The sequence below is a fragment of the Theropithecus gelada genome, chromosome 3 (assembly GCF_003255815.1).
Source record: "Theropithecus gelada isolate Dixy chromosome 3, Tgel_1.0, whole genome shotgun sequence".
Classification (NCBI taxonomy): domain Eukaryota; kingdom Metazoa; phylum Chordata; class Mammalia; order Primates; family Cercopithecidae; genus Theropithecus; species Theropithecus gelada.
In genome coordinates this window covers 41775152-41791144 of record NC_037670.1, presented here as the reverse complement: position 1 = coordinate 41791144, position 15993 = coordinate 41775152, and the positions used below count along the sequence as shown (strand labels likewise).

At 34.2% G+C, this 15993-nt stretch overlaps 1 protein-coding gene across 7 annotated transcripts in view; it reads left to right on the top strand.

Moving 5' to 3' along the window:
* Positions 1 to 15993, top strand: part of NCAM2 (neural cell adhesion molecule 2) — a 563771-nt gene that overhangs the window by 311582 nt on the left and 236196 nt on the right. For all 7 annotated transcript variants that reach the window (XM_025380697.1, XM_025380702.1, XM_025380699.1 and 4 more), the window contains one exon: positions 3234 to 3371. In XM_025380697.1, the coding sequence (XP_025236482.1) occupies positions 3234 to 3371 (138 nt within the window). The remainder of the gene's footprint in view (positions 1 to 3233; positions 3372 to 15993) is intronic.

Below are 15993 nucleotides of genomic sequence, written 5' to 3'. Positions count from 1 at the left end.
AGACTTAAATAAGGATGAACAGAGAAGTGATGAGACATGGAGTCTGATTGGGTGTTCAGACTCAGAGAGATGAAGATATCAAGAATGACTCGTGGCATTTGCCTTCCCCAGAGTTCCATCACTTACGGAATATTCCTTTGGCAACTAGTTCCATGTAAAGGCATGTGAAGACAGAACTGTCAAATGCCAGATGATAAATTTCAGGTGGAGATACTGAGCTAAATTTTAGATATACTGATATCGAGGTACTTAAATTCCTCCTAAGTATGTATATCTAGTAGACTGTTAAAAATGCTACAGAACTCACAGGAATGATCTGATCTGAAGAAAAATGGTGAGTCCTTAAGATACAGATGGTGATTGAAACCATGTGGATAGATGAGACAAATGACTGAGTGGGCAGCTAATGAGGAAAAAACAGGACTTAGAAATAACTAAGTGATTACAGGTGTGGTGGCTCACACCTGTAATCCCAGCACTCTGGGAGGCCGAGGGCGGATCATGAGGTCAGGAGATCGAGACCATCCTGGCTAACATGGTGAAACCCCATCTCTACCAAAAATACAAAAAAAAAAAAAAAAATTAGCTGGGTGTGGTGGCTGGCGCCTGTAGTCCCAGCTACTTGGGAGGCTGAGGCAGGAGAATGGCGTGAACCCGGGACGTGGAGCTTGCAGTGAGCCAAGATCACGCCACTGCACTCCAGCCTGGGCAACAAAGCAAGACTCTGTCTCAAAAAAAAAAAAAAAAGAAAGAAATAACTAAGTTAAGGAAACAAAGCAGACACTTTATTGGTTATTATCTGATTACACTTATTTTCTTACTTTGATAATGAAAATTGGGTTTCTGTATAACTGAGAAAAACAATCTAAAATAAAATTTCAAATAAAATAGTTATTTGTGACTGATTAAAGCTATGCTTTCTTCAAATGTTTTCTGGAAACACCTATTATGGGCTTTGTTTTGATGATAGTTTACTAACAATATCGAATTCATGGGCCTCACAAACACATTTGGAATCTGACATGCAATTTTCACATAGTTTTCTGTGTGGAAAATATTTTACATATATAAACATATATATAGTATGTATTTCGATTTAGCAGGTAATTAATGTTTTCCTAAAGTTTTAAGTTTTCATTCAGTAGAAATAATGCATTAAAATGGCCATTGCGAATTCAAATTTTTCAATGAAAAAAATGCTGGTATATTCCCATAAAATATGTATTATGTGATTCTAATTATTGCTCCTAAATGTAAAGCACTACCTTTCTGATTAAAACAATATTTCTCCTTATTATTCATATTTTTCCTAATTCACATTAAATATCAGTAAAAATCATTATAGGTGAAGGATGATAGGTATTTTAGCAAGTTAGAAAATGCAGTAATACAATGATCTAAGTATGATAATGTTCCTCTTCATTTTACATTTTATTTATTTATAATTTCCTCTCTTCTAAATTTCTGGCCACACACTTGAAGAGAGGATTTTTAATTGACTTTGAAACTTTATGACATTTCAGGAGTTTTGAGTTATTTCAGGACCACTTATGAGTTATCCTCTAACATTTCTTGTGGATTGGTGGATTGGTTTTCTTTCTCCCCGGTCTTTCTTTCGATGAGGGCATTTCATGTTTATGCTTTAATTTACCAGGGGAAAGAATCTGAACAAACATTTTTTGTCTCTCTTCTTAGGTTCAACCTAAGGAAAAAGTGAAATTATGGAAAAGTTTACACCTCATGGGCTGCAAGTCGTGTGGCCATCGCATTAGAATCACTATTTTCACTTTGGGGGAGCCTCTGAATCTGTGCATTTCCACCCCTGATTAGTTATCTCTTAAACAAAAAGCAACCACATGCTTGTCGGTTTAATGAGTATCTATGTCCTGATGGCTCTTCTATTTGTTATTTCTAGGCCAAACTTCTCCCCTCTCAGTAAGGAACTACTATGACAAATTCAGCCCCAAATCAGAGTGGCCTACTACCCTAGCAGTTTATGGCTGACTCCCCTAGCAGTTTATGGCTCATGCAAAGTCCAATTGGTGGCAGAGGTAGAGGAAGGATCCTACCATATCCCTTCCTTGATCAGGCTGATGGAGACTCTGCCTTTTTCACACGTGGCTTCAGTGGTTTTCCCAACCTCATTATCAAGCCAATAGAGAGGGATAAAAGCAGTAAACATTGGAACTGGCCCAAAGAGTAAACAATCGACTGTAGATATGTTAAAGGCTGGGTACCTTAAAATATCAGCTTTCCACCTGATCAAAAAGCCAAAGGGATAGAAGCGGTGTGTTTCTTATTCATCAAAGTGTCTTATAAACAGTATCCAGCAAACAGATAATAGTCAATGAGATCTATGGATGTGTTAATTAAGGAAATTTAAGATATTGCCCATAGAAAGAGTTTCAAAATTGGACTATATGTAAAAGCATTCTTTGAATGATAAGGTGAGAGAAGGTTTTAGCATGGCAGCAAGATTGTGATGCTTATAAAATCAGGGCAGACACAAAAAATAATGCCAGGCTGAGATGCTGCTTAGGCGTCACAGATTACTGTAGCGGATTACTTTACACGATCCGTGAATGCAGGCTGTATACCAGCTTATTTATATATATATGCATGTGCGCATACACACACACACAAATGGAATCTTGAAATAAAATAACAAAATATAATCGATTTGCTCCTTTACAGATTATCTTGTTAGCCAAAATAACCCTTAAATAAATTTGAGATATAATCATTTTGTGTCCTTTATATGACTTGAATATTATTATATCATTTAGTTGCCTCAACAGAGACGCAAAATTTTTAATTATTGTATAAAGAAGGATGTTGAATAAATTTTCTAGCCCTTTTCAACCCATGTTGCCACATATTTGCAGTCAGAAGTTTGCATATCTGTGATACCTAATCTCTCTGCATTGTTCTTTTGTGTATCATTTCTGCATCCAAGGTACCAACGGGAAATAATAGCCTGACCATTTTATGTGGATATAAAGTCTTGAATGTATTTTTTTTTTTTTTAGAAAAAAAAAAAAAAGGTGTAACAAAGCAGTGTAGAGTAGAAACATTGAAGTCATGAAATTACATTTTACTTTCAAATTTGAATTTGCTGATGAAAAGCTTGATAGTGTCAGACAGTGCCATATTTTAACTATTAACAAATTAGAGCACTCTGAACTTAGCCTTCAATTACCGATATCATTTTCTCCCCTTTGCTTTCTTTCCAGATCGGTTCGCTATGTTAGCAAACAATAACCTGCAGATTCTCAACATCAATAAAAGCGATGAAGGTATATACAGATGTGAAGGAAGAGTGGAGGCCAGGGGAGAAATTGACTTCCGTGATATCATTGTTATTGTTAATGGTAAGCAGTAAATAATTTGTACATGTTTTATGGTTTCATTTTAGCAATGCTTTTTACTAAATGGCAACCATGTGAACTCAAAATACAAGTTTTATCTAATAAACCTCTCCTATACCAGGAAGCAATCTTTCCATCTTTATTATGGCATCTGTAACATTGTATTACAGCCTCAAGGCAGGATCCATGACTTATTTTACATTGTCATTCTCATAACCCTTTTCAAATAGGCCATATGTGAGTAATTGCCTTTTGCTGGAATTGTAGTTGTTGAAAGAATATCAAATAAACATAGTACAGTATCATACTAAATGTCACTTTTAAATTACATGAATTTTTTGTTGCTTAAATTTACGTGTTTTACACTATTTACATTTTTCTCAAATTTAAAAATTAAATTTTTAAGGTTTTATTTACAAGTATTAATGGATATTATTGACTGGTTTTATGAAATCTCTTGCTCGAAAGTTGCTTCTCCTATATAGTTCTTGCCTGTGTTAACATGACATTCTATGCAGCTGGAAAATATGTTAGACAGTTATCTTGGATGTCTCCTGTACTAGCCCATTTTCACACTGCTATAAAGAATACTCGAGACTGAGTAATTTATAAAGAAAGGAGATTTAATTGACTCACAGTTCCAAATGACTGGGGAGGCCTCAAGACACTTACAATCGTGGCGGAAGGCAGAGGAGAAGCAAAGGCACCTCTTACATGACAGCAGGCAAGAGTGTGTGAGAAAGAGTAAGGAAATGCCACACTTAAAGCCAGCAGCTCCCATGAGAACTCCCTCACTGTCACAAGAACAGCTTGGGGAAAACTGCCTCCACGATCCAGTCACCTCCCACCAGTTCCCTCCCTTGGATACCTGGGAATTATTAATACAACATGGGATGAGATTTTGTTGAAGACACAGAGATTTTGTTGAACCATGTCATCTCCATTTTGTCAATCTAATCTGTTATCAAGACATATCCATTGTATATTTTAACATCTCTTAAACATACTTTATTTTCTCTATCATCTTGTTTTCCATGAGAGTGCTGATCTAATTTTTTTTTTCTTGAATTCATACAACTTGTTTTCTCTGCACTTAATCTCACAATTCCACCTTTCTCTCCACCAAGACTTTCAACTGTCATAATTCTTCATTGCTTCTCACTACTGTCAAGACAAAATCAAAATGACTTTTCATGGCATAAAAAACCCATTATGATCCACCCCTTCCCTAAGAATTCTGCCATTAGATGTCAGTCACAGGGAAACTGGGTCTTTAGAGGAGATCTAGCATTTTTGAATGGCCTTTTTAGAAGTACAGAGTCTGATATTGTTTATTAAGGGTGCCATAATGAGAGGAGTAGTTAACCTTCAGTGCAAGAGGAAGATTTCAGTGCATAAAGGATAGGTTTAAATAGGGAGGTGTCTGTATCTATACCTTCATCTAGATCTATATGTAACTCTTTTTTTCTCTTTATTATATACAATAAACAAGGGTGGTATATAGTGGCTATTTCGTTTGTTAATTATCAAATTGTCTACCATACTTTGTATCCAAAAAGATTTATGGTGAAATATATAAGTGTATTTTATCATGAGCAGTCTTTGTGTTAAGTGTGTACTTATGAAAAAGGGAATTATAATAAAAATTAATATATGTAAAATTCTTTAAAATTGGTAAGTGTATAGGAAGCAGTATATAAGTATTTCCTATTATAGTTATTATATATACATACAATTACACTAAAATTAATTCAAGTTTGATATTAAAATGAAATTTATACAGTAGGCATAGTAACCCTTTGTTATTCATTCTGCTATTGTAGTTTCTACTTGTACTTGCGGTGTTTATCATTACTTTTAATGGCAGAAACCGTACTTATTTTTGCACCAACCTAATATTTTCTTTAATATATTTATAGCATGTTGTAATCTATTTCCCTACTAGAATATCTGTGTTTGTGTACTTATGATTACATTCATTTTAAAGGAATCATTATTCAGGTATGAATATTCTTTTAATAAAGTGTCAATCTTCATGTCCATCATGGTCTGCATTTAAACTGGAATATTTGTTTTTATATTTCTATACTTATTTATTTCAGGATTTATAAGGAGACAAATATAGGAATATGTTTTTATGTGCCATTCTGATCAATCATGCAAATAATTCCTGTTTTGTCTGTGTAGTTTGACCCTCCCAAAAGCAAATTCTTCTTCTCTGTCTCCCACTTTCCTCTAACAGAATCAACCATAGATTCTAATGTGACTTTCTTTGCTTGGACATTGATGACGAGTCTCATTTTTTCCCTTTAGGATCACAAACTCTAATAGCTTAAAAGTCCTGGTATCTCTTTTATTTTAAATAAGTGTTCATAAAATCAGGTATCAATTGATTTTTGTTCTGGAGGATGCAGTTGGACACTGCCGAGAGAATGCATTGACTAATGCTATCAGACAACTGTGCTTTTCTCTCACATTTTGCCTTAACTTAAGCCAGAAAAATCATTTTACTTCAGTCTTATTGACTTTCACCCTGCTTACTGGCTCCTTTTAAATCTTGAGTTTTTTTTTAAAGTTTTCCCTTATTATGCCTCTTTATAAAACTCCTTAATGATGTTTCAGTGAAAATTTTGAGGCTGCAAAAAATAATACCAATAAAATAAAAGCACTACTTTTATTCATATTATTTGATCTTTAATTACAGACTCTGACTACTGCCGTATTCTCTTCCTCTCAATTTACATTCCCAGTCCTCTCACTTAATTGCTACTAATTTTTATCTTTACCAATTTGACATTTATTCTGGTCCTCTTTCATTCATCTTCTTCCACCTCAAGTATACCAAAGTCCCACCCAAATGCCCCAGTCAATTGTTTTTCCATATGCAACGTTTCCTTGTCAAATCTTGGCCTTTGTAGGAGGACCTGCCCTTCATTCTACGTTTTGGTCTTTGCAAACTTTTCCATCACATTTCTATCACACCAATTCATACTCTTTTGCTTCAATAATTAGTTGAAAGATATCCTTGCTGGCTTCCTTTGTAGTACCAACAATAATAAATGTTTAGGATCTTATTACTTATTTTATTTTTTTCTTACCTCCCTCTATGACTTTCTTAATGTATTTTTGAATGCCTGGGTATTGTTTTTCACAAATATTCTTCCCCTTTGTTGAAGAAGGTTATACATCAGTGCCTTTGATGTGGGGAGTATGGCGCCTCCAATGGAAGGATTATGCCTTGTCACCCAGTTGATCATGTGACTTGCTCTAGCCAATGGCATAGAAGCAAGCAAAATACACACCATGACTGAAATCAAACTATAAGAAAACATCACATATTTTCTCTTAATTCTCTTGTTTTTTCCTTCTGCCATGAAAATAGCATGACCCAAATAGGGACTTCCCTTCATTCTGGGCACCTTGATGGAGACGGGAGGAGCAGAGTCACAGATGATCTGCCGGTGCAGGCAACATAACATGAGTACAGAATAAAACATGTTTTTAAGCACTGAGATGTTTAAAGTTATTATCATACACACACACACACACACACACACACACACACACAAATGCAAAACCAGTGCTTTTGTCTGTTTTGTTCCTCTCTCTGTCTTTAAACATTCAATTTAAGCACCATCTGACCTAGGTGTACCTTTGAAATTACCTGGGTGTCCCTTTTCACCTTCCCTGATAGTGATCATTTATGACAATTTTTATTACCTTATTGAAATACTGGAAATTTAGCTGAAGAGTTTTTACTGTCATTTCAAAATTATTTTATATTTATTTCATATATTTATTCAACAGGTATATACAAAGTGCTGGCTATATGTTTTACACGATATTGTGCTTGGACTACTAATATTCCTAACACACCATCATTTCCCTTAAGACACTTAGAGTTTTATCTCAACAACTTAAAAGAATCAACTTTACTAAAGTCCTTTATTGTTTTTGGGGTAGCTGGATTCAAAAGCATTTAACAAATGCAGTTTTACTAGATAGTCACAGACTATGGACATCCAATGAGAATGGACACCCAATGCAGCTGAAGACAGGAGAGTTCCCTGGTATTAAAGATAAATATAATTAAGGAAAACTGTTATTTCGGAGAATAGAGCAAGAATATGCTGCAGACAGAAAGACCAACACTTGTAAAACAAACAAGAGCATAAGGTGTGAAAAAATCCAAGCACCTAACTGTGATTGAAATATGCTGTTTTTAACAGGAATAAGAGTAATGGTGTGTTGAGTGGTTTGGACATTAGGTGGAGGTGCAGCTGAAAAGCAGGTAGCAGTCAGTCATGGAGGACCATCAATGCTTTCTTAAAAACCTGATTTGTGGGACAAAGAAGAGCTGCCATTGAGAAGCAAGTAATCCAGAGAGCAAGGAGATTGACACGAGGATATTGGCAGGGAGAAGAAGTGAGTTCATGTGAGAGATAATTGGGGCCTTTACTAAAGGACAGGAAATGAAGAGGAAGGCCTACGATAACACTAGATTTATAGCAAAATCATCATGTTATACCTGTGTCACAGAGATAAGAGGAAACAAGGGTATTTTTAAGACTTCTAGTGTGGGTTTTAGGGCTTCCAGTTGTCATATGCAAGCAGAAATGACCAATAGAGTGTGCACAAAAATAAGTGTGCTGAATTTAGAGATTATGAGGTTGCAAGAGACATTATGGTAAATGATATTTCTTAAGTAGCTTGGGTCAAATTCAGATTACAAGGACTTGAAGCATAAAGGTACACATACATTTTTTAAAGGATGAAAGCTAAAAAAAAAAAAAAAAAACCTCAGGTTTTTGGACTTAGCTATTAAATGGGGAACATCCCAAAGCTGAGTTAATGACTATAGGATGTTGTTGGGGTTTTAGGACAATATTAAGGAATATTGCCTTAAACATAAGGAGAATATGTTTTATATTGGGCCTGGAGGAAATGAGTTAAAAAATGAGTGAGGATGTATGTAAATTCATAGGTAGATTTGGTCAGTAATTTGAGAGAAATCCTGCTACATGACTTCAATATTCTGTTTTCAATTAGCTGGTTTCCCTCACCAAACAAACATTGATATATTCTTGATAGTCATAAAAAATGTATACGTGCTTATATTAAACTTTTTATTGGATCTTCAGGTAAGCTCTCCAACCTGCCTAAAACCTTTCTGTTTGTGAACCTCCCAGTAAATGCTTTCCTCGTGTCATCATACCTTCTTTCACTCTGACATACTATGTGAAATCTTTCAAAAACAGATGAACAGAGACATTGACTGAATTGGCTGGCTGCCTTTTCCATAAATTCATACACTCTTTTAACTAGATAATTGTGCTGTGCATGTAAACAAACATGCCCACTTACACATCACGGATATACTCTTCTGAAAGAGGATCAGTATTGTCTCTTACTTTAACCCACGTATATTCTCCCACCATCTGATTCCTAGGCCTTAGTTAAATAACACACACTGTACTACTCAAAAACAAATGCTCATATAGATGAAAGACCTGGAAATAACTTTTAAATTTAAAATATAGTCAGTAGAGTGTCCATATGTAAAATGCTCTTCTAATGTATGGTGATTTATTATTTCCTGAATATTTTGTAAATTTGTGAAGAGTGATTCACTAACTACAGGTTCAAATTTGGGATAATGGAGGCAGGAACAATTGAGATTGGATAAAAAACACCTAGTAATGCAATTGTAAAGCAATTGTTTCTTTAGTCAGTCTTTGAACAGGAAAATCAACAGTGGGTGATAATGGCCAGAGATGTCTGTACAAATGAGTGTCTGAATGTATAGTGTACTTTGTTATGTCAGTAACCCCCAGGCAGTGATTTTTGTATTCCTACCTATTTCTTGCAATTTCTTAAAGTCACGAAAATGAGGAAAAATACTTTTCTCTTTATAATACATGAAAAGTTAAGTCAAAATTTTCTCTTTAAGTAGTATGCAGTGTTTTATAATGTAAAGCACATGCAAGTATGAAAGAGTGAATTTGTCTCTTGTAGATGAATCATGTAATTGAATCAACCAGGCAGACAGCTATTTTAAGTCAGTTTAATGAGTGCAAATTATGAGGGAATTTGTAATTTGTAACAATGTTATATAATATACAATATATAATTTACCCAAATCAATAAATATTTACCAAAACCAGAGTATTTTCTAATTTTATTAATTTTGTATCCCTAATGATTTCATTAAATTTCAAGAATAGGCAATCTTGGAATACAAGAAAAGAAAGGTATGTCTTTTTCTCCTTATCTCTTATATAACTATTATTTCAGAAATTTTTAGTTTATAGAAACCAGATAAATGATAAATAGAAGATAGATATAAGATAGATAGATAGATAGATAGATAGATAGATAGATAGATAGATAGGTAATTACCTGCACTGCTCTGGGCACATTTTTCTTTGCTTTTCTCTTCCACATAAGTAATTTATGTAAGTATTTAATATAGTTCATTACTTTTACTTAAGTCTCTATTTCTCTTCTACCCAGATTTTCTAAGTACACTTAGTGGCATAACATCACATTTGAAAGGCTGTAGAAAAGCATGTATTCATTTTTCAATGTTGTACTTTTAATCCCTGATTAAAGATATGACAGAATTTTCTCATTGTTTGAATTGGATTCCCATTCTGAATTTACCTGTTTCAAGTGTAACCGTTTTCTGCTTGTCGATTAGGGATTGATCTTTGTATTTTGTTCTCTAAAACTTATGTATAAGTTGTGGTTTCACAAATGATAGGATTCACTTCTGTACTCATCAAATAAATTGTAGAGAATTTTTAGCATTTCATAGAATCAATAAGTAAAATAAAAGTCACCAGCAAAGGACAATCTGCCATTGTGGAGATGAATGGCATTCAGGAAAATTAATGTCTAAATAACTTTGGAGAGACATTCATGGGTCCTGTTCCTCAAAATGTGCTGCACTAAAGGATAACCTACGAAACCACATCAGTATTTTATTCACATTGAAGTTCACGTCTGACCAGTATCACCACTATCTCTTGCCTTTTTTTTTTTTTTTTTTTTTTTTTTTTTGCTTGTGTCATATCCTATGGCTTTTAATGAAAGCATAGGTATTCAGAGAATGTCTGTTTCTAATGGTGAAAGTAATTAAGCAGAGAGAATTCAACTCACATTACATAAAAATGAAATAACCACTCAGTTATAAGTAAAACTAGTTCCATGTGCTACATCATCTTCTTAAGCATAGTTTGTTTTTGTTTTTATGCAGATATGCTTAATTTCTCTAGGATGAGATTGCACAATCTCCGTCTAAAACATGATTCTCTCTCTCTTTCTCTCTCTCTTCCTCCCTCCTTCCCTTCCTCTCTTTTTAGCCAGCCTCTCTTTTTGCTATTTGTCTTATAAAACTTAGTCCAAGCACCATTTCTAGAACTAGAAAGCAATTCTAAATATGATCTGCCTTATTGCAAGATTTCTCCCCATGAGATCTCATAGTACTAGGTCCACTCTGTAAACTTTTTCAAAGCTAAAGTATTTGAGAGGACTCAGCAGACTTCACAAAGTACAGTTGTTCCTTGGTATCTATGGGAAGTTGGTTCTAGGACCAACATCCATGGGATACCAAATCCACGAATGCTCAAATCCCTTTATGTAAAAAGGCATAGTATTTGCATATAGCCTACACACATTCTTCCCATGTACTTTCAATCAACTCTAGGTTAGTTATAATACTTAATACAATGTAAATGCTGTGCAAATAGTGTTACACTGTATTTTTTTTAAATGTATTATTTTTATTGTTGTATTGGTATTTTAAATGACTTTTTAAAATATTTTTGATCCCTGCTTCATTGAATCCTCAGATGCAGACTGGGGAAACAGAGGGCTGACGGTATAGTCATGTAAATGTCCTATTCTTTAAAAAAGGATATGGTGCAGCCGGAGAGAAAGAATGCAAAGTGTCAGGCCTTTGAGAGACAATCCCCTGCGGCACAAGATTTCCAAGGGCCCTGTTTGCAAACAAGATGATGTGTATGTTCACCTTGAACCACAAAAATCTGAATGAGGCACCTCAAAGAGACTCCCAGGTAGAGGCCTTTAAGTAATTTAGCCAAGCTTCACAAATTGTTTAGGTCAAGCGCAAACTATCAGTGCAGAAAATGACTTTGGAGGTTGCCGGGAAACTTTCTGGTCCATCATAAATTCCAGTGTCCTTACCTTAGCCAAAAGTCATCCACATGTCTTTGGAGATATTGATAGAACTTTCCCAGCTGAGCCAGAAACCAACTCTATTCCAACAGCCTCTTTAACAGTGTACCTATCACATTGACTTGAAATTATCCATTTATGTGTGACATTATCTCACAGATAACACCATTAATCCTTCAAGGAAAAAGGTGATATTTTATAACCTTAAGGTATACCTTAGAGATTTCCATATAAGAGGTGGTCCATAACTTCTGGAAAGATTTCTTTAATTTTTAATTATTTTGTGCAAATATGTGATTATCTCAATCACAAAGATATTTTATTTCATAACTATTACTACTTAGTTTTTTTCTCTAACCCTTTAGATTAAATAATCCAAGTTATTTAGTATTATCTTGAGGACATTTCCTCCTTAAACTACCAATCTAGTAATGCACTTCCAGATATCTTGCATGTATTTTAACAGTTTGTCGTGTACAATAAGCTGCATAGATTTAAAATGTCAACATATATTTATTAATATATGTATATATAGATATGTGTGTTTGTGTGTCTGAAAAACAATCACCACAGATAGTGAATATATCTTCTTTCGAGAAGTATTTGTTCATGTCCTTTGCCCATTTTTTTAAATGGGATTATTTGGTTTTTGCTTGATGATCTCTTTAAGTTCTTTAGAGACTCTAGATATTAGATCTTTGTTGGAGGCATACTTTGTGAATATTTCCTCCCATTCTTTAAATTGTCTGTTTATTCTATTGATCACTTCTTTTGCTGTGTAAGAGCTCTTTAGTTTATTTAGGTCCGACTTAGTCAATTTTTATTTTGTTGCAGTTGTTTCTGGGGACTCAGCCAAAAATTATTTGCGAAATTGGATGTCTAGAAGGGTATTTCTTAGGTTTTCTTTTAGGATTTGTATATTTTGGGGTCTTTTATTTAAGTCTTTAATCCATCTTGAGTTAATTTTTATATCTGATGAAGGGTAAGTGTCCAGTTTCAATCTTCTGCATATGACCAGCCAGTTATCCTAGCACTATTTATTGAATAGGGAGTTCTTTCCCCATTGCTTGTTTTTGTTGGCCTTGTTGAAGCTGAAATGATTCTAAGTGTATGATTTTTCTATTGTGTTCCATTGAAGTATGTGTCTGATTTTTTTGTACCAGTACCACGTTGTTTTGGTTATGCTTATTATCAGTAATCATTAGGTAAATGCAAATCAAAACCACAATGAGATACCATCTCACACCACTCAGAAGGCTGTTGTTAAAAAGTCAAAAAACTACAGATTTTGAAGGCTGCAGAGAACTGTTGTTGGAAAAGTAACTGTTGTTGGAAAAGTAAGTCAGTTCAGCCACTGTGGAAAGCAATTTGGAGACTTCTTAAGAAATTTAAAACAGATATATTATTCAACCCAGCAATCTCTTTACTGGGTATATACCCAAAGGAATATACATCATTTTACCAAAAAGACATACAGACTTGTATGTTCATCACTGCAGTATTCACAATAGTACACACATGGAATCAACCTAGATTCCCATCAAGATTGGATTGGATAAATAAAATGTGTTACATATGCACCATGGAATACTGTGAAGCTATAAAAAGAATGAGATCATGTTCTTTGCAGCAACATGGATGAAGCTGGAGACCATAATTGTAAGTGATCTAGTGCACGAACAGAAAACCAAATACCACATATTTTCACTTACAAGTCAGAGCTAATCCTTGAACGCACATGAACCTCCACACAGTAACCACAGACACTGCAGAATACTAGAGCAGGGAGGCAGAAAGGGAGGTGTGGCCTGAAAAACAACCTTTTGGGTACTATGCTCACTGCTTGGTTGTAATACGCCCATGTGACAAACCTGCATATGTACCCCTGTATCTAAAGTTGAAAACGAAAAAAGAATATAAAGCTTTAAAAAGGAGTAAGAAATGGAAATGAAAACATAATAAACTTTATGAAATGCTGAAAAAGATAGTGAGTATTATGAATATATCCGTTATCCATAGTAATTTCTAAAAATGTTATATAACCATGCAATATGTATTATCTTTTAAGTGGATTCTTACCCTTTTTTCATTCAAAAATTATTTTGAGATTCATTTTTGTTATCCCTTGCCATACTATGTCATCCCATTTCATTGCTATTAATATTCAATTTTAAGAATATTTCACAGTTTTCTTACCCATTCACCAAAATGGCTTTTGGGAAGTTTCAGGATTTTGGCTTATAAATATATACACATTTATATATTAGTCTCGGTATGGGCATATGTTTTCATTTCTCTTGTTTAAATACCTGTGAGAGGTAATGGCTGGATCACAGGCTAAGTGTATGTTTGTCACCTTTAAAAAACACTTCCTGAAAGTTTTCCACAGTGATTGTACTATTTTACCTTCCCCAAAGCAGTATACGGGTATTTCACTTGCTCCACATCCTCACCAAAATTTCACGTGCTCAGGACTTTATGTTTAGACATCCTAATACGTGTTTAGTGGTTTCACGTTGTGGATTTAATTTGCATTTCCCTAATGCCTCAGGACGTTGAATGTCTTCTCATATACAACTCAGCATTGATCATTTTTGGTAAAATGTCTTTTCAAATATTTAGCCTAGTTTTAACTGGGCTGTTTTCTAATCATTTAGTTTACCGAATTCTTTATGTATTTTGAATGTAATTCGCTTATCAAATATGTGATTTAGAAATATTTTTATCCAATCTGTGGCTTGTCTTTCTGTTTATTCAACCACTGCCTTTCATTGGGTGAAAGATGTTGATGAGGTTGAATTTTTATTTTTTATATGAATCGTGCTTATTGTTTCAAATCTACGAATGTATTGTGTAAAACAAATACATTAATACTAACATTTCTCCAATTCCTCTTTCTGGAATTTTTGTAGTTTTTGGTAAGTTTAGGTTTACGAGATTTGTTTTTAAATTTCTTATGCTATTGTGACAAATTGGCGAAAGGTTTTGTTTGGTTTGTTGTATTTTTTTGGCATGCGAATGTCCAATTTTTCATCATGGGCTAAAAAGACCATACTTTACCAACGTAATTGCCTTTTCATTATTTAAAATATAATATATGTGTTTTAGGGAATCTATTCTCCTCCATTGATCTATTTATTTGTCCCTTTGCACCAACAAAAGCTGTTATGATAAGTTGGGATAATGTATTATAAGTCCTCCAACTTTGTTCTTTTCACAGTAGTTTTAATATAGAATAAAATACTCTAGATTCTGTTCTCTTCCATGTTAATTTTCGAATCAAGCTTTCAATTTTTACACATACAAATGCACTAACACACACATACACACCCATTACCATAACTTTGATTAGAATTGTGTTGAAGCTATAGATCACTTTGAGGAGAATTGTCTTCTTGACATTATTGATCCTTCTGTTCCAGAAACACAGAAAATCTCTGTATATTCAGGTTTTCTTTAATTTCTCTCAGCAGTGTTCTTAAGTGTTTTTTATACAGTCCTAACTCATCTTTTGTCAGATGTATCTCTAATTATTCTATATATTTTGATGCTATTGTAAACCACATTTTCTTTTAATTGTTAATTGTAACATCATATGTAAAGATAATGTATTCTGAAATGTTACTAAATGCATTTATTTTAGTAGCTCATAATTAGTTTATGGTTCCACAGTATTCTCTACATAAATAATAATATCACTGTGGGCCAGGCGCAGTGGCTCACGCCTGTAATCCCAGCACTTTGGGAGGCCAAGGCCGGTGGATCACCTGAGGTATGGAGTTCAAGACCAGCCTGGCCAACATGGTGAAATCCCATCTCTATTAAAAATACAAAAGTTAGCTGAGCGTGGTGGCAGGCACCTGTAATCCCAGATACTTGGGAGGCTGAGGCATGAGAATCGCTTGAACACAGGAGGCGGAGGTTGCAGTGAGCCAAGATTATGCCAATGTACTCCAGCCAGGGCGATAGAGCAGGACTTTGTCTCAAATAATAATAATAATAATAATAATAGTAACAACAACAATAATAATAATATCACCATGAATAAAGACATTTTTACTTATTCCTTTCCCGTCTGTATGTTTTTCAACTTTGCCATATTGTGCTGGGTAGACAGACTCTACTGGTGAATGGAAGTGATACAATTGAAAACACTTGGCCTCATCCATACACTTTGGGGGCCAGGGCATTCATTATTTTAATATCAAATATGTTTTTAGACATAGGCTTTTCAGGGATTTTTTAATCAAGCTGAGAAAGTGACTTTTTCCTAGATTACTAAGAGATTTTTTATCAATAATGAATTTTTCTCTTTCTGCCTCCTTTCTGATCAGACTGGATAGAGTTTTATTAGTTATATTGATCTCTCAAAGAAACAGCTTTTGGTTTTTCTTGATTTTTATATTTGTTTTTCCTTTTCCTGTTT